Below are 19,502 nucleotides of genomic sequence, written 5' to 3'. Positions count from 1 at the left end.
GAATTGTGTGCCTTCCCTCCATTTCCTTGCATTGCATAAAAGGGGGGGGTGAATTGTACAAGAAAGTGATTACATTGTTTTGCTGAAATCCTATCAAGTTATTTTCTGTACTGCATTTCATTCCACATTGCATCCATTGGAAACCATAAAAGTATTGTTGCTATCTTATCCATTTCATGTCAACTCCTTAGTGATTATCAAGAAGTGTGCTAGTGCCAGATTCTCCGTTGTTAATCTTTATCATATCAGATTAAGTGTGCTATTCAATTATTAATTTATTATAAAGTGTGATAATATATATTGTTTAAGTTATCAAATAAACCTTTAAACTTGCAAAACAGAACTACTTCTTGGCTCAGTGGGGTCAGGGGGATTCCAAGGGAGGGGTGTTATATAGGGGTAGTCATCCAGAACGCATGAACTGGACATAAAGATATATCAATAAGGGTTTTCATTCAGTATTCTAGACTAGGCATTGACTTAGCTGTAGTGCTGAATTGAATCCTCTTACATGGTATAGTTACAATAGTGATAGAGGTCACACACAGATCTCAATGCTCAGGTGGGAGGGCAGCTAATATAGGGGTGTGAGATTGTTCAGAGAAATGTAAAATTCATGTGAGAGTGCAAGTAGTCCAAGATAGGTAGATGACTTAAAGAAGCAGTATTCATGTGAGGGTCTGGAAAGCCCAGGTAACAGATGACTTACAGAAGCAGTGGCCGGTGAGAGTGCAGATAACCTAGGCAATTAGATGACTTACAGAAGCAGCGCTCATGTGAGAGTGAAAATAGCACCGGTCATTAGATGACTAACATAAGCTGTGCTCATGCGAGGCCGCAGTTAGCCCAGGTAACAGGATGACTTACAAAAGCAGTGCTCATGTGAGAGTGAAAATGGCCCAGGTCATTAGATGACTTACATAAGCAGTGCTCATCTGAGATTGAAAATAGGCCAGGTCATTAGATGACTTACATAAACTGTGCTCATGCGAGGCCGCAGTTAGCGCAGGTAGCGGGATGACTTACAAAAGCAGTGCTCATGTGAGACAGAAGTTAGCCCGGATAAAGTGATGACTTGCAGAAGCAGTGCTTAAGTGAGAGTGCAGTTAGCCCAGGTAATGGGATGACTTGCAGAACAGTGCTCATGTGACAATGCAGATAGCCTAGGTAATGAACCGACATACAGAAGCAGAGCTAGTGTGACACTGCAGTTAGTCCAGGCAATGTGATAACTTGGAGAAGCAGTGCTCATGTGAGGGAGCAGATAGCCCAGGTAATGGTATGACTTAGAATGCAGATAGCCTAGGTAATGAACCGGCATACAGAAGTAGTGCTAATGTGACACTGCAATTAGTCCGGGCAATGTGGTGACTTTCAGAAGCAGTGCTCATGTGAGGGAGCAGATAGCTCAGGTAATTGGATGATTTACAGAACAGTGCTCATGAGTGAGTGCAGATAGCCCAGGTCATTAGATAACTTACAGGAGCAGTTATCATGTGAGAGTGCAGATAGCCCAGGCAATGGGATGGCTTACAGAACAGTGCTCATGTGAGAGTGCAGATAGCCGTGATCATTAGATGACTTACAGGAGCAGTTCTCATGTGAGAGTGCAGATAGCCAAAGTAATGTTTGATTTACAGAAGCAGTGCTCATGTGAGAGTGTAGATAACCCAGGCAATGGGATGGCTTACAGAACAGTGCTTATGTGAGAGTGCAGATGGCCCAGATCATTAGATGACTTACATGAGCAGTGCTCATGTGAGAGTACAGGAGGCCAAAGTAATGTTTGATTTACAGAAGCAGTGCTCATGTGAGAGTGTAGATAACCCAGGCAATGGGATGGCTTACAGAACAGTGCTTATGTGAGAGTGCAGATGGCCCAGATCATTAGATGACTTACATGAGCAGTGCTCATGTGAGAGTACAGGAGGCCAAAGTCATGTGATGACTTACAGAAGCAGTGCTAATTTGAGAGTGCAGAGCCCAGGTAATGTGATGACGTACAGAAGCAGTGTTCGTGTGAGAATGCAGATAGCCCTGGTAAAGGGATGATTTCAGAAGCAGTGCTCGTGTGAGAGTGCAGAGAGCCTAGATGATTTACAGAAGCAGTGTTCGTGTGAGAATGCAGATAGCCCTGGTAAAGGGATGATTTCAGAAGCAGTGCTCGTGTGAGAGTGCAGAGAGCCTAGATGCCTTACAGAAGCAGTGATTGTGTGGCAGGGCAGGTAGCCTATGTAATGTGATGATTCACAGAAGCAATGCCCATGTGAGAATGCAGATTGCTCCGGTGATGGGGTAGCTTACAGAAGCAGTGCTTGTGTGAGAATGCAAATAGCCTAGATAATGAAACAGCATACAGAAGCAGTGCTCGTGTGAGAGTGAGGATAGCCCAATAATTATATGACTTACAAAAGCAGTGCTCATGTGTGAGTACAAACAAAAAAACAGATTTTTCGATGATTTACAGAAACAGTGCTCATGTGAGAGTGCAGATGGCCTAGTTAATGAAATGACTTAACAAAACAGCGCTCATGTGAGATGACACCCAACTAATGGAATGATCTGACTGTGCAAGCGCGTGATTCGGGATCTCGAGAAATGACCACGCGTGGCAGCAGCTAGCAACATGTGTGACTATACCTTACAATACCAACGCAAATGCACGTGCCTTCACTGCACACGTGCATTTACGAAAACGTACACATGCAAACGTATCTGACCTAGACATTGTACATACCCTAGCAAAACGTGCATATTGACCTTACATGTGGATGCAGATATATCCTATATCCATGTGTTCGCGTATATTATCTGCACTTAACCCGCTTAGTTGCGTGCATCTTACTTGCCAATGTGCATGCACCTACCTGCAGACGTGCATTCTTCTCATCAGCATGCGTGCATCTTATCTAAATATTAGCACTCTTCCCTTCAGATGTTCATTCCTGCTACGTACACCAGTGCACCAGTGCACATGCCCTAAGCAGAGAGAGGTCACATTAACGACACGCGTGCATGCTATGTGCCCGCGCGCACATGTCAACTGCACATCATCGGACGTCGTGCCTAAACGTGGAATCTTACCGAGCGCCTTTACAACTGCAAATACCATGTCACACTTGCGCCTGCACTTACCCACACGTGTGTTTGCATTCCCGATGCATGGCTGCGTATTGTGTGTACACGTGAATCAATCTCTCCCACCCGTGCATCCCACCCACAGAGATGCCCGGCGCCTGCTCTCGCAAATGGGTGCTCCCGCCGCTCCCATTGCAATGATCATGTGTGACAAGTCCATAAAACCAAACTGGTGACGATGGGGCCAGTATACATGTTTATTAATATAACAAACACCCTGGCAGTGACCGACTGTTTAAAAACCGTCTACACCTGCCGTCCTCCCTTCCCAGAGACCCCACAAACCCCCACACACCTTGCCAGTCCACCCTTACCCTCCTTAGCCCCGCAGCACTATTGGAATAATAAAGGAAGAAAGAGGCCCTCTCCTGGGCGGGAGCCGGCCCTCTCAGCGGGGGAAAAACACCCTACAACAAGCCAGTGCCCCCGAACAAAGAGCGGCTTTCAGGAGCCCTCAGACCCCAGAGATGGGCAATAATTAACCCAGCGACAGATACCTCCTGGCGATGAAACCCGAGTTCGTCACCTCGCAGAGGGCCGAGCACACAAGCCTGCCTCAATGGCCCCCAAAGCGCTTTACAGCCCCTGAAGGTGTGGCGCGCTCGGAGCAGGCCTTTCTCAAGAGGACACAAAAAGAAGGTGATAAATATTTACAGCGCCTCGCTTCTCTCTGTCAAGTCTCATTAACATCAGCCACTGGGCATTGGGAAACTGCGGCGGAGTGGCGGGGGCAGTGTTGCCGGAGTGTGGCAGAATGCCGGGCCATGTGGCCCTCCGGCGTCTCCGTGCTGCGTGAAGTCACAACCACGCGCGTTTGCGTGTTTGTGTCTGTGTTCGTTTGCGCGGCCCCTCACGCTCTAATCAGATGCGTAGCACCGCGTCCTTTGAATGTTCTGCGCTGTATAGTCACAGCTTTGCTTTTTAAGTACACACACGATGTGTTCTGCGCATGTAAATACACAAGAGCTATTTCGCATAATTACCCGGAAAATGCGTTGCCCCGAAAATAGAGAAGCGCGGACACATGTGCAGGTGTAAAAGAAACAATGCCCGCTCAGTAAATATCCGGGGATGATTCTAATGAAGGGGAGCTGGTGGGGGTGGTGGGGGGTCCTTGGATAGGGAACACGGTAACACCGGCAGGGTAGGGGGGTAGCCACCGGATTGTGTTAACTGGCCATTTCCGGCAGCATCTCGCGGCATAGTTGCAGAAATCCGTGGGAATGTACGCTGAGTTCGTGCACCTGTAAAGACGGGGGTGCTGCGAACAAAGGGCTCTGTGGCTGGTGAGGTAACCCCGCCACCCTCTGCCCCCTGTCCCCGCCAGCCTCGGGGCGGCTCCCAGTGGGCGCCCGGGCAGACCCTAGGACTCGGCCGGACCCCCCTCTGTACCTTGTCGGCCCGCTCTATAGCAGAGAGGGCATTTAATTCAGCACGTTCTGTAAAAGCCGGGCTCGGGTTACCCCTCCGCGTGTTCAAGTGGGGACGCTTGTTCAAGGAAGGAGAGAACACGGCAGACACTTAAACCCTCTTTCAGGCTCAGTGAGCCGGCACCGTGGGCTGGAGAACCAACACAGGGAGCAGGGCAAACACAAAACCCGGGCCAAAAGCGACACTTCCAGGGAAATATCTATCCATCACATTATCGATCTATCTATCTCCCTCCCTCTACATATGTAACAATACATATTTGTATTTGTTTTTTATTCACTTGCATTTTTAAAGCGCTTACACAGCCCGGGGGCATTGAGGCGCTGTAATATATAGCTTTAACTAAATATCTATAGCAAGCTCTCGCTCGATCTCTCTCTCTTATATATGGGGAGACGTAGATATAATTAATTATTTATAATAGCCATATAAAGAGAGATTGCTAAATCCCCCCCATCTTTAAATGTGCCGAAGGAATATGTATTTCTGATCATCAAACAGTGGAAGCCAATATCGAAGACATTGTTGCAAACTTGACACCCGAGGCCACTCTGCGAGAAGAATGAGAATACAGTCACGTTAGGGGGGGAACGCACGTGTATCCCGGATTGCAGCGATAGGGGGGGGGAGGGGCGCACGTGTATCCCGGATTGCAGCGTTAGGGGGGGGCGCACGTGTATCCCGGATTGCAGCGGCGTGGTCCCGTGCCACATTGAATCAGTGCCCTGTGCTTGCTTGCGTCTCCGCTGCTGGCCCCGCCGGGGATGGACGGCGTTCCGCCTCGTCATTCGTTCGCGCATCCAGTCTCTCTCTCTCTCCTACCTGGTAGCCCGCACCAGGTGCTCAGGAATTCGCCCCCCGGGGTTCGCTGCCATTTTAGGTTTCGCAGCCGGCAGGGGCGCCGCCCGCCGCATTGCCGCTCGCACCCCGATGTCTTTCCCTGGTCCATCTTCCAGCGAGAAATGGAGGAACGCGGCGACGTGTTCGCGTATAAATTCCCCTCGCAAATAATAAATGGATTAATAATAACAAGGTATGAAGTTCTTTTTATAGGAGGAGAAAAAGAATAGAATTGAAACTAAATGCTGCAGTTAGACAACCATTTTGATAAGAGGATAATTGAGGCGACACTGGTGTATAATTAGCCGATAATTTATGCTATAGCCACTTTGATTCCACCTCCCAAAATAAACCCAGTCCATAATCATTGCAAGCGCAAATTGTTCTGAATTTTACAGCAGCAATTTGAAGAAACTGCTGCGGTTAATCATGGGAAATGTCTCTGCGTTCCTGATTAGAAGTCTAATTGCGTCTCTTCAGACAGCGCACATACCTGGGAAACGACTCTATTTGCATCATTAGCCGTGTTGACAATTACATTTAAAAAAAAATCAATTGGAATCGCAATCTACTGACACATCTAGGAGGACGCCTCTGGTGCCGGGCAAGTTTGTATTCAAATAAGGAGTTGCCAAAACCACTAACCACATGGTGTCGTTCGCACACATTTGAACGTATTATGCAGGGGTGGCCTCGGCGTGCAGCCGTGAACATGCGCGCCTGCCCGGCCGCAGGTTCCATGCTTGGCCTCCTGCGGGCAGGATGGAGTCAGGCTGCTCACAAAAGGTTCTTAGGATGGAACCAAAGCACAATACAAACATGTAAAACACACACACGCGCGCGCATTTGACTGCTGCCCCGCCAGGCCCCTATCGCCAGCCCAGCTGAATCTTTACCACCGGGCCATTATGGACGTGATAAGGACTGGCTGGTGCTTTCCGATTCTATGCAATAATGCATCCAATTGGGACAGCCTTTCGGTGGGTCTGGGGGTCAGCCAATGGGACCAAGGCCCCTTTTTGGGCCCGATTTACAAACGAGTAAGTCCCATTGAAAACGTTTTAGTAAATCAGGCCCATTTTCAGATGGAAATGGTGCATAGAACAGCTCACGCTGCCAGAGCGGTTCGTTTTGCAGCCGGCGACGGGGGCGATCGGCGGGGATCAGGGGCTGCAGCGGCAGGGGAGAGGGAATGAAAGGCTTGGAAGGATCTCTGGCGGGGATGCGGGGGCGTGATAAGAGTCTGGGCACAGAACAGTGGGCGGGATCGGCACGCAGCGGTGCTGGTTCCTGGGGGTGAACTCGGCACACAGGAAGGTTGTAGCATGTGGGTGCCCACTGAACCAGTGCTGGACTCGCGGCGCTACAGGGGCTCGGCAGATACACAGCCCTGGACACTAAACTGATGGACTTAGCAACGCTTAAGTGAATGGTGTGTGCAGAACAATAGCAGGGGGCGCCCTCCGAAAGGTGGGCTCAGGCCATTAACGGTCCAAATGCGGTCACACAACACGATGGGTGCACTCATCACAAAGGGGGGGGCGTGTTTATGAAAGCGGGCGATTCGCGCAGGAGCCTGGTCCGTGCATCTGACTTAAGCAGAGCGATGGGCAGATCTGAGGAGGTGCTTTCTACCCAGTTAAGGTGGACACAGCACCGAGGAGCGATCGCTCTGTGGCGTGGCAGCGCGCATGAATGGTGCACATTGCAACACGCAGGCCCGTCACACAAGGAGGCAGTAGTGTGGCTATTGGTTGTGAGCACACCTGGAAGCCGTGCTATGGCGGCGTGTGTGCTACGCACGCCTCGTTTGGGTGAGGCTGTATGGTGAAGTTCTTTCGTGCGCGCACATAAGGAGGTTGATCTGTGGACGTAGAGTGCGCACACAGGGGATCTGCTGTGAGGATGCTTGGTGGTACACACAGGGAGGCAGTCCTTGGGAGGTGGAGTGTGCACACGTGGGGGATGTCCCGTAAGGTGGATTGTGCACTCAAGGAATCCGCTCAGTGGAGGTGGGCATAGCACACAAGGAAGCAGCTCTGGGGAGGCACCAGCAGCACCGAGCACTAGTGCAGCAGCCCCAAGGTTTGTGACGTCAGGGGGTGAGTGACCAATCGGGAAGCGATGCCCTTTGGAGACAAACCATTCCGACTTGTGGCGTCTAAGCGAAGTCTAAAAGCAGGAGCGCAACTTTAGCGGCGGCGGATCCACCTTAAGACATCCGCCTTAAACTGACGGGCCACAAAGGAAACAAAGGGCGCAATAAAGGGGGAGCAGAGAAGCCCGCAGGGGCCCGGCCGCCGCTGGGGGAGCCCGATGCGCCGCTGGCGTTAGGAGGAGGGGGCGGGGGAGGCGCTGGCGGGCGCTCGCTCACAAACTTTGATGATGACCATGACGGCCATGGCTGACGGCTTGGAAGCCGCCGACTCGTCCAAGTCCGCCTTCATGGAGTTCGGTCAGTCCGCCTCCCAGCAGCAGCAGCAGCAGCAGCAGCAGCAGAGCTCCCCGGCCATGGCGGCCGCCGGCGGCCACTACCCGCTGCATTGCCTGCACGGCGCCGGCCCGCTGGGCCACCAGCACCACCCACAGCACCACCCGCAGCACCAGCACGACGCCTCGTCCTACTCCGGGGGCGCCTCGTACGGCCGCCCGCCCATGCCCGCCGCCTCCGTCTACCCCTACATGGGACACTCGCAGCACAGCCCCTACCTGCAGCCCTACAGCGGCGGGGGCGCGCAGGGCCGGCCCGACGACCCAGGTGAGGCCGCAGTCGGGCACTGGGGGGCGGGAGGAGGGGGGAGTGGGGGAGGGGCGCGCAGTGCAACATGCTGCACACGGGGTCAAAGAGCAAGGCAGGGACCACGGACACCCTGCGGGATCAGGGTGCTTGCAGCACCGGGATCAGAGCCTGGCATAGGGAGTGTGGCTGGCACGGTGCATGCAACAGGGCCCGGCAGCGGTACTCAGCTCACACCATGCGGATGATAATGTTCGCCACATGCCCCGGGCCAACATAATAATGAGAGCAACCAGGGCAGAACTCCAGGGTGCGGCGGGTGACAGGTGCGGGGTATGGCGCAAGCACCAGGCACAGGGCAGGGATCTGGAGAGAACACGGGAACGTGACAGAGCACAGAACCAGAGCATCTTGCCGGTACCAGGCCAGTGCAGGGGAGGGATGGGGGCGCAGTGCGAGAATGAGGCAGAGCTCACCTTTAGGGGTGAATTTCGGGCTCCAGGCCTGTGCAAAAACCACTACAGTGCCGTATAAAGAGGCAGAGCACAGGTTCAGGGTACAGTGCAGGGCAGGGACTAGGAACAATAAAACACGAGAAGGCGGCAGCGTAAAGTGCAGGGCCTGGTTTACACAGATGTTTTTACACGGGAACGTCCCATTGAAAACCTGTTTGTAAATCAGGCCCTTGGGGCAGGTACCAGGCCAAAGTCCAGAGCCGAGATCAGCGATCAGTCAATCCCAGCTCAGGGCCCTGGGACCAGGGCAAGTACACCGGCTCGGACACAGGGGCAGTAACCAGGGACCAGAGAGTGGTGCAGATGGGGGGGACCTGATCCTTAGAAGCCGGAATGGGCAGCGGAGGGCCTGAACAGAGGCCACACAGGGCAAGTACTGAACAGGCCGACCTGGTGGCACCTTAAGCTCCCACAGAACCATGCCACCTGGCCAGGCATGCATAGAGCCATGGCACGCGAGGCCTCAATGCAGCCAGAACATTGAACAGGCACCACCACAGCCATGGCACCCAAGAGGCGCCTAGAGAGGCAAGGCACCGGCGAGCCGCTTAACAGGCCAGGGTGAGAGCGAGACTCGCCAGATCCAGGACGCACTCAGCAGGCACCCAGGCAGCCGTGGCACGTAGTGGGGCATTGATAGAACAAGAAGGCAGAGCAAACAGCATTCCAGGGCAATACTCAACCAGCACCAAAACACCGAGGGCCCTGAGCAGGCCACCTCTGAGCCAAAGAGGCACAGAACAGGCACTAACTGGTATACACTGGGCTAGGGTGCAGGTGGTCGGGGTACTGCATGGGTCTTTGCGGCCGGGCTGCTCCTGCACGGGGACGCGAGCAGCCGAGTGGAGTCCGCACTTCCTGCTACTGGGGGTGCCTGCAGCTGGTTTTCTGTTGCACACGCGTCTGAGCGCAGACGGAGCATGGCGGCAGGGCGTTCCTGGGCTTCCTTCAACCCTTGGGCCTGGGCGGGTAAAGGGGTGTGAAGATAACTAGCTTGCAGACGACTAGTTGGCCGATTCTGTGGCATAACTCAGAATTCTGCTCCCATGTTTTTATTCCACAATCCACTGCCGAGGATTCGCTCGCGAAGCGACGGCGCGCTGAATACGAGCCTTTTACTGTAAATTGCACGTTTTATTTTACGCCGCCATGTGTGTGCATGAAGGTGTTTCGGGCTTCAACGTGTGGCCGCGGTGGAGAAACACGCTGCCCTTCCCATGCCAGGGCCGCAGAGGCACAGGGGCAGAAGCCACAGTGGTCGCGCTGTTTGTTTTTGACAGACGACGCGCCTGGATTGGCTGTCATTCAAATCACTGAAAAATTGAGGGAACTCATATGTACCCAAGAAGTTAACCGTGTGTCGGGTACCCCGAAACTACCCCTCTCATTATATCCCCACTAGAGGGGACACTGTCAGGCAGTGACATTGCTGCATTTTATCAATAGAATTGTGAACAACAGTAATAATAATACTGATAATACTAATAATAACAATACGGGTAATAATAATAATAATAATAATAGTAATAATAATAATAATAATAACAACAACAATAATAATAATAATTTGTTTTGTTCTACTTTGTTTTAATTTTTGTTCTTCGCTGGTCCTACTTATAGGGTCCCAGAGCGCTTATATCAACAATCGGAATAATTATAATAATAATGTTAATAATAGTAATTTCTTCAACGATACTACGAGTAGCAACAGTAGCCGTATTAATACGAATAACCAACGAACAATACCAATAGTCATAATAATAACAATAATAATTGTGATAATCATTTTAATAATAATAACTTCAACCATACTTGGATAAGTAGTCAGTGTACAAATAATAATGACAATATATGATACTAAAGAAACGTAAACATGAAACTCGCTCGCCGCACCCTGTTGAAAAACATATGATTGCTTCTTGTGCAATGCACTTTCGCTGACACTAATTGTGGGGTATTGCATTGCACTAGTGACTAGAGGAATACATAAGTAATGGTGAATCGGAATACTCTCAAACCAAAGACTGTTGGCCCACTGCGTACGGGGAGGCTCGTTTAAAGTAAACTAGTGGTGTGCGCTCTAAATGAAGAATGCCGCGCCCCTGTACAGTTACGCACTAGAGCTGCACGCTTGGCACTGGTTTCTTGTGCTTGTGTATTTGCTTCCGCGGGAAGCAGGGCCCCGATCTTCATCCAGCTGGGAATATCTCCTTTATTGAAATGCCGGGCGGCGCGTGGAGGCGCCCATTGCCTTGCGCGCGATGTGTAATGTGAATGGCCTCGAGCGCACACGGCCGTGCGGTGTTTGTTAACGCGACTGTGGACGCGTTTCTTTGCAGATCAGCAGAAAACAACCGTGATAGAAAATGGCGAAATCCGTTTCAATGGAAAGGGGAAGAAAATCCGCAAGCCTCGCACGATCTACTCGAGCCTGCAGCTGCAGGCGCTGAACCACCGCTTCCAGCAGACGCAGTACCTGGCCCTGCCCGAGCGAGCCGAGCTGGCAGCCTCTCTGGGACTCACGCAGACTCAGGTAATGACCAGGCCACGATGGGCGTGCGGGGGGCATGACAGTGAGTCCAGCCTGGTGGGGGGTTGGGGGGGGCATTGCTCACTGTCAAGGAGCCTGATCGGGACAGGCCTGGGTCAAGATTGGGTTTGGGGGGCCATTGGGAGGGAACAACACTGGGTATGGATTTTAAGCAATAATAAGGCTCCTGTTGGGGTACATGGTAGGGTTTCCCCTGCCAGAACTGGGCCAGGCCATGGAGCGACCACACGGGCCATGTCTGGGTCGGCACTGGGACAGGGTATGGACCACATGACAAGTATCAAGTGCACTGGGCGTGGGTAACTACTGGCTTGGGAGTTGTGTCAGTGAAAGGGCGGCCATGTTGGCCAGGGCACGCACAGGCCATTCATTATACGAGTCGGTAAGATTCCCACTGATGTTGTACTGCAGGGGGGCCCTAGTAGGTGGATTCTGGAAATAACCAATGGATAAGGAGCAGCCATACTCACATCACATCTCACGGGACAGAAATGATCACAGTAAATACTGCTCAGGTGCCATCTGTCTGGAAAACCCATGACAGCCCTACAATACGCTTGCTCAACCATTAACTTAAAATGATCCTCAATCTGAAATAGTTAATATTTAACAGCTAGCAAAAGTGTCAGAATGCAGACCAGCTACAGCCACGAGGTATCTTATGTCTTCAATGAAACTTTCCCATGTTAAAATATTTGTGTAAATCAGGCCCTCCTGCTCTATCTATAATCAGGTTTGGCCAACTCTAGGCCTCCAGGCCTGGGATCCTGACGGGTTTTCAGGATATCCCTCATTAATATTCATGAGGACAAATTCGCATACATTTGAATACATGTATGCACATTTTTCTGATGAAAATTAATGAGGGTTATCCTGAAACTCCAACATGACTCCGGCCCTCAAGGCCTGGAATTGGAAAACCCATTCTCACAGCACATGCTCTCACACAGGCACAGCATGTGTGTGTACATGTGCATGGGGAAGTACTGTAGCATACCAATTGTTGATACATACTTCTAGACAACAATGCAACACTTTCCTCAATCCATATAAACAACTATAGGCACCCAAAGATCAAAGGCAGTGAAATGTGTAGTTACATGTATGTAAACATGCTTGCAGTGAGGGGCCAGTGCACATGCCCCTCTTGATCCTGCACACACCCACGCAGACATGTATGTGTATGGCCTGCAGTGCAGAAGATGGCCCTGCAGAGGTGGCAGGCGCAGGACACCCCGGGAGAGCCGGCCTGTCCTTAGAGCAGTTCCATCGCAGGTGGGGGTAGGGGGGGCGTTTATACAATGAACAACTGGATCTACTGTTGACAGACCAAGAGCGCCAGCAGCAGGCCTGTGAGACCCGTCAACGTAACCTTTGACCCTTTATGGACTGTTGTCATTTCTTGGCCACGCACGGGGAACCTTGTAATACACACGCTTCCCCGTGGCCTGTGGCCTGCCCCCTCCGTGATACGGCATCGAATGCAAGCGTGTAACTAGTACCGGCGACTGTCGGAGCTTAGGCGCGTGAGCACAGCCAGTGCGCGCTGTGTCAAGCAAAGCGTGTCCTAACCCCGCAGCATGCGGGTGTACAGGGGAGCAATTGCACACATACCAGCGAGTGAAGGCGAACCAACACACCCAGGGTCCGATTAACTCACATGCTTTCAATGGGTCTTTCCCATGTTAAAACATGTTTTTAATTCAGGCCCCAATAATGCAAAAAAAAAAAAACGACCACAGCACAAATAAAAAACACGTATTAAATTATACAATATCGATGAATTAAATAGTTGGGTTAGTGCGTGTGTGTAAACCGACGGACATACACGTGCAAGGAGATTGTGTGTGTGTGTATAGTACCTGGCTAATAGTTGTACAGTTATATGAATGTATACACTCTACCATCACACTGCTGTGTATCGCACACGTGCACACACATAGTTAACATGATTGCAGGCACGGACGGGCACACGCGCCTCTCCGCTGGCAGGGCAGGAGGCACCCGGGGTGGGACGGGGAGTGACACAGTGCACATGCATGCCATTGCGTCCTGGCATTGCTGAACTCTGCCACATAGCAGATGTTGTGTAATGCACATCAGTGCACTGGCCAAAGGCAGGTACACGGCCGGGCACCGTGGAGTGTGCGAGTCTCTGGCTGCAGTTGGGGTGGCACCTGGAAACCAATCAGGGGGTCTCGCTGGTGAAGTAGGTGTACACTAATACTGTAGTAGTAAAAGCCAGGGGAGCACAGGCCGGCACGTGAGCGGTTCAAGCATCTCACGGTGTATTGTGCTTTAAATATGGGCTCCAATGTGGGCGTGTATCTGATGCGGTTTTTGGTCGAGCACACGCCACACAGAGGGCCTGGTTTACACACGTGTTTTACCATGGGAAAGACCGATTGAAAGCATGTGTGTAAATCACGCCCAGGATGCTGTAGACATTACTAGGCAACATGTACGATGATTCTTCGTGCATACACGCAGGCGTATGTTCAATGCCTGCACCTTTCCCAGACCTATGATTCACGTTTGCAGTTCAGTTGGTTTGCTCTGGCTCAGTGGTGCGTGCATGTGACCCGGTGCCCGTATGAATCTGTGTGTTTTACAATGGGCCAAATCGATTGCCATTTTGAGTGAGCGGGGGGGGGGGGGGGGGTTCAAATGACGGTACATGTTTGTGAAACTGTGCATTTTGCCATTGCCCGTAGGCCCATTTATCATGAAATGACATGCGTGGTGTGAACTGGACTATGCTCGCAAAGGCGCGTGATCTCGTGCTCATATTATGATCACCTCAGAATGAGAACGCAAACACTTCCCATACATACGGGAGCCTCCACATCAGGGCGACTTGGGGGCTACTGTGGCCAGTTCTTGGGGTATGGAGAATTTTTACAGGGATTTCGTAGCAAATGATTCCATTCGCATTGTAAATGGTGTATAAATAACGTTTGGAGCCTTTGAAGTCACATTAATATTAATGGGTGGTGCAGCCTAATGGGAGGGCAAGAAGTCCCCCCTCCCGACCCCTCCAACCTGCGATCCCCGCCGCCTGGCTTGACCGCTGACCTGCCAGCTTCCTGGGCCCCGTTCTTTTCACTGTCATATGTATATATTGTAGCGTGTGCATTTTCTGACTACATATGGGCACAGCGTGCATCAAAATAAATGAAAGGGCGCGCATTAAATGTGCTGATTTTGAAGTAGGTCAGCGTCTCCCTGTATTCAAAAGGGTAATTTTATTTTCATAAACATTAATGCGTTAATGCGTTGGAGCAAACATTGTGGTTGCAGTGGTAACACAGATTTCTCACACAAATATTGAGGAAAAAACGACTTGCCTGGGTGTGCGCGCGCGTGCCGTGTGACAGTGTAATTAAGTGTGTTTGCTCACTGGCCTGCTCTTTAATACCGCTCTACATAAATAATACCCTGATGTATCCAATGACCCCCACACAAGATGGCGGACAATGTGCCTCGAGCAACATGGCTGCCAGAAACCCACAGGGACACAACAACACGCACATTGTGAATTCAATCAAGAAAGGGAGAGAGCGCCGGTGAAATCATCGGCAGGCTCCAGGGGATTCCAGCATTGCTTGAAATACCAGCACTAGTAACTAGGGCTCAGATGATAAAAAAAAGCGACATGAAAGGAACGCGCATTTTATTTCCCCCCATATCACATTGTCGTGCGCGCGTGCTGATATCGCTTCGGATACTTGCATATGCTCCTGTGTACGTCCCCTGGAGTTTTCTCACAGCACTCGCTGTTTGGCGCCTTGAGGCGCAAGCATTGCCTGCATCCCCGGGGAACGCATGCTATTGGTTGATGGATTGATTACATTGCATGCCTCATCGTGCAAAACAAGGGACATGGGAGCGCGCAGAAACCGTGAGTTTGAAACGAAAATATCGATATATGCCTATTATGCACCTGGTGGATGTGCTTTCTCCCAAGAAAAGCCTTTCTTTTCCACAACCGGTGCTTTGTGAACCGCCTCTCTTCTTAATTTGACACAAATAAACGCTCTCGCACACTAAGAAAAGACACGCAAAAGGCGAGTTTCTATTACAGGAGAGACACACAAACACTCACTAAAAGCAGCACCAAAATGCTCTTTTAGCTGAATGAATCACCTGGTATAAACAACATGTAAGGATACAATGGGGTGCATTAGCAATCTTCTCGGGTGGATAACTCAGGGGCAACTGCTCGCCTTGCAAGCAAGACGACATGGAGCAACACAGGTCCGATCCCCGGGTCCGCGCTTAGAAACCTCTGGGTATTAAGCGTGTTATAAATAACCTATCAGATCATATCATGCACGTAGATCTCGCCCCTTTAATGTCCGCACACCCCAGTTGGAACTGACCCCTGCCTCAGTCGTACCAATAAGGCTGGTGTAGTGAAAGTGGCTCTATGGGTGTTCTGTAGGCGTGTGAGTGGTAGCTGAGATGTACACAAGTCGTGAACTAAAATTGTGTATGAATGGTCACACGTTCCTATGTTTACGATTGTGCACACGATTGATTTTCTCTTTCCCTTTACATGGCTAATAGCAATGTGAAAGTCACCAGTGCAGACAGGCTGGACTCTCCCAAAGTGCAATATTTCTTAGGTCACCAGGCCCTGGTGACATAAGCAGGATGCATGCTTAGTTGTGCAACAATAAATATTGCACTTTGAGAGAGTCTGGTCGGTCTGTAATTTCCACGGAGGCGTGTTTGCCTAGACAAAGCAATCAGGGGGAGTCCACTAGGCACCAGAGGGGGCCCTCTGCGCGATCCCCACGGATCCTTGGGATCTACAAAATGGCTGCCAGAGAGGTCGGTGATTTACAACTGACAGGAAACGCCAAGTGCAACCATGTGTGAAGGGCCGACAAGTGCGCCGCGTCTGGGGCCGGGCCAGGGCTGCCATTGTCTAACGCTCTCTTGTTTCTCTGACAGGTGAAGATCTGGTTTCAGAACAAGCGCTCCAAGTTTAAGAAGCTATTGAAGCAGGGCGGCAATCCGCACGAAAGCGACCCTCTGCCGGGCACAGCTGCCCTGTCTCCGCGCTCCCCGGCCATGCCCCCGGCCTGGGACGTTTCCGCCTCTGCCAAGGGGGTGAACATGGCGGCCAACAGCTACATGCCCGGCTACTCTCACTGGTACTCGTCGCCACACCAGGACACCATGCAGAGAGCTCAGATGATGTGAGGGTGCGCCAGAGAGAGCCAGCCGCCCAGGGACTGGGGGCTAGCCCGGGGGCTGGCCCGGGGCCACTCCGGCGGGCGTGGAGAGCACGGCCCGGGGGTACGCTTGCATCACTTCACATGGATTCTGCAAAGGCCGCCTGGGGAGGACCCCCGGCCTGCTTAACTGTGGAATGAGGCCTATGTGGCTCGCAGCGTTCACACAGAAGGCCCTTGCCTCGGCGCCGCCGAACGTGTCGACCTTTCACTCTCCAATGTTGTTTCCTTTTTTAAAAAACTAATTGAGGCCTTCTGTATGAGATGGTCTCGCAGGGTCACCGTGCACACAGACACACACGCATGGACACAGCACTAACACGACTAGTCTAAACTTTGCAAAAGACAGGAAGCAACACATGAACCACTGTTATGAAGCTCCACAAACCAGCAACACACCAGGAAACACAAGGAGGACCTACAGGGGTTTCGGGCCTTCCCGATGGCATCCCTTTTGCAAAAGGAAGGGACATTTATATGAAGAACATGTATGTATATATGGTTGAATTTCGGTTGTAAATACTTTGTATGGTAATGTCACCTTTCATATTTCGCGTGAAGCCACCGACGTCCTCTGTCTTGTACACTTCTCTCCGTTAAAATGTGCTGCACCGTCGCACACAGCGTGCGCCCGTGGAACGGCTGGCCCGGCGTCTCCCAGGAAGTGGGAGCAGTGTTTCTTTTCAATGTGTGTTTCTCAATTATTTTGATTTCACTATAAATCTTAATTTTGTATTTAATGTGGACCGGTTGTTATTATTGTTAAAGGGCGTTGCGCGCATTTCGTGCATCCGATGCACTCTAACCCTCAATCCGTGTTAATGACGGCTGTACCCTCAAAAACACCATGTCGCTCACATCTTCTATCAAGTTGTCCTATCAGCCCCACCCACCCAAAACGTGACAATGGGATGCGTGTAGTTGTACTGAGTGAAAATTGTCCTAGTATGATTATGAAATTGTATATGCCTGTGCTCAGTGCCTACACATGAATTCATCCATCTATCACTGCTCCATTTATCTTGCCTATCTATCTATCTATCTATCTATCTATCTATCTATCTATCTATCTATCTATCTATCTATCTACCCAGCTACCTACCTACCTATCCATCTATCTACCTACCTGTCTGTCTGTCTACCTACCTGTCTGTCTGTCTGTCTGTCTGTCTATCTATCTATCTATCTATCTATCTATCTATCTATCTATCTATCTATCTATCTATCTATCCACCTACCTACCTACCTACCTATCCATCTATCTACCTACCTGTCTGTCTGTCTGTCTGTCTGTCTATCTATCTATCTATCTATCTATCTATCTATCTATCTATCTATCTACCCAGCTACCTACCTACCTATCCATCTATCTACCTACCTGTCTCTCTGTCTATCTATCTATCTATCTATCTATCTATCTATCTATCTATCTATCTATCTATCTATCTATCTATCTATCTATCTATCTATCTATCTATCTATCTATCTATCTATCTACCTACCTATCCATCTATCTATCTATCTACCCATCTACCTACCTACCTATCCATCTATCTACCTACCTGTCTGTCTATCTATCTATCTTTCTGCCTGTCTATCTCTCTATATCTAGGTATCTATCTACCGGTCTAGTTACCTACCTATCTACCTACCTCTCTCGATATATATATATATATATATATATATATATATATATATATATATATTCGTGTCTGTTTGACAGCGCTTTTGTGATGGAAACCATCTACCCTGTTTACACATCTATCTGACTTCACATCCACCCGACCACGTATCTTTTTTTTAAAAAAAATATTAAGTACATGGTTTATTGCACACCCTATAGATTTAGATTATACATATACAACACAGTACATTTTAAATTCATAATCAATAGTCATCCAATTTAAGAGCAGGTACATCTATCCAAACCAACTCACCCACACCACTCGAACCCACCCAGCCATCCATCTACTCACTCACCCACTCACACACACATACACTGGGCTGTTTGTCTATATGTATTTGCACACACGCACGCACACACACACACACACACAGGCGCGAGCGCGCGCGCGCGCACACTCACACGCTGCGAAAAGCATGCCCTCCCATTATTGTGTAATGGGAGCACATAATGAACACGAAAAGGACTTTCTTCCCAGAAGCAGGAAGCCCCATGCGGCGAGAATTAATGGCTAGCGAACGGGCACCGCCGAAATTGCGAACCTCCAAACCACTGAGCCATTTATCAGAAGTCAATAGGCGTCCTCGGAGTGCTCGATATAATGACAGCTAGACACAGTCGTGCAAAAAGGACAGTCTCTGTAATTAGGCACAAAGCAAAGCTCGCTTACCAGAGTGCGCGGGTCCGCCGGGGTGCTCTGCGAGCGAGCGAGCGAGCGAGCTCCGCGCCCAGACAGGCTCGAGCGCCGGCTCAGCCCGAGCGGGCTTGTCATAGACAAGTTTCATATTGTTACGGCGGGCAAAGAAAGGCGCCCCTTTCTCTTCCCCTCTTCCCACTGTGAGTCCGGGCTCCCAGCTCCCCGGGATCACTCGCAGACAAAGCCTCCAGCTGCAGTCCCATCCAGTTTGAAGCAGACATTGGGGACAATTTGAGGGTTTTATCCGCAAGAAGGTTTTTTCCATTCTCTTAAATGCAGCCGTAATTAGAGTAATTTTTCATGTAGCCCGCTGATTACAGCGTTTTTACCGTCAAAGATAATTACCTGTAATTTTCTTCCACTTTTAATACTAAAAAGCCATCTTTATTTAGATTCAGGAACAGGAAAGGCGAAACAAAAGAGGGGAATTATTCTGTTATTCATACACAGATTGCAGAGATGTAGGGCCCAAAATTGAAAATTAACCGAAATTATAAAGCTGAAAAGAATGGCTGAGGCCTCAGAAGTGCAGCTGGGAGCGAGGCTCGCTGAATTATTCAGAAGACCGCGGAAAGCGCAGGAAAGCCTCGCGCATTTCAACGGGCACTTTAATGCAGGAGAGAGTCTGGGCGAAGGGGGCACGTGTAGCCCCCGCCACACACAGCT

At 50.4% G+C, this 19,502-nt stretch overlaps 1 protein-coding gene and 1 long non-coding RNA gene across 3 annotated transcripts in view; one reads left to right on the top strand and one right to left on the bottom strand.

The window, feature by feature from the left end:
• LOC138570016 (uncharacterized) overlaps window positions 1-19,056 on the bottom strand; it is a 267,900-nt gene extending 248,844 nt beyond the window's left edge. The window contains exon 1 of one of the 2 annotated variants that reach the window (XR_011303379.1): window positions 18,810-19,056. This is a non-coding gene — a long non-coding RNA (uncharacterized lncRNA). Of the gene's footprint in view, window positions 1-5,391; window positions 5,570-18,809 lie in introns of those variants that run through there. The other variant, XR_011303380.1, reaches the window with a different exon arrangement.
• Window positions 7,223-17,195, top strand: DLX6 (distal-less homeobox 6). Its single transcript, XM_069648545.1, has 3 exons — window positions 7,223-8,167; window positions 11,001-11,194; window positions 16,172-17,195. Exons 1-3 carry the CDS (start codon window positions 7,792-7,794, stop codon window positions 16,421-16,423), a joined length of 822 nt encoding a protein of 273 aa, XP_069504646.1. The 5' UTR covers window positions 7,223-7,791; the 3' UTR covers window positions 16,424-17,195.
• Window positions 19,057-19,502: the final 446 nt, after the last annotated feature.

This window comes from Ambystoma mexicanum, chromosome 2q (genome assembly GCF_040938575.1).
Source record: "Ambystoma mexicanum isolate Mex_15411 chromosome 2q, UKY_AmexF1_1, whole genome shotgun sequence".
NCBI classification, from domain to species: domain Eukaryota; kingdom Metazoa; phylum Chordata; class Amphibia; order Caudata; family Ambystomatidae; genus Ambystoma; species Ambystoma mexicanum.
The sequence above is the reverse complement of the archived record's forward strand: the minus strand, read 5'-3'. Positions and strand labels throughout refer to the sequence as shown.

What these genes read in the sequence shown, in the direction of transcription:
- DLX6 (XM_069648545.1), top strand. Translation starts at nt 7,792, where the DNA reads ATGATGACCATGACGGCCATGGCTGACGGCTTGGAAGCCGCCGACTCG. An exon ending in GGGCCGGCCCGACGACCCAG is followed by an intron (nt 8,168 to 11,000) that starts GTGAGGCCGCAG and finishes GTTTCTTTGCAG; the next exon opens with ATCAGCAGAAAACAACCGTG. An exon ending in TGGGACTCACGCAGACTCAG is followed by an intron (nt 11,195 to 16,171) that starts GTAATGACCAGG and finishes TTTCTCTGACAG; the next exon opens with GTGAAGATCTGGTTTCAGAA.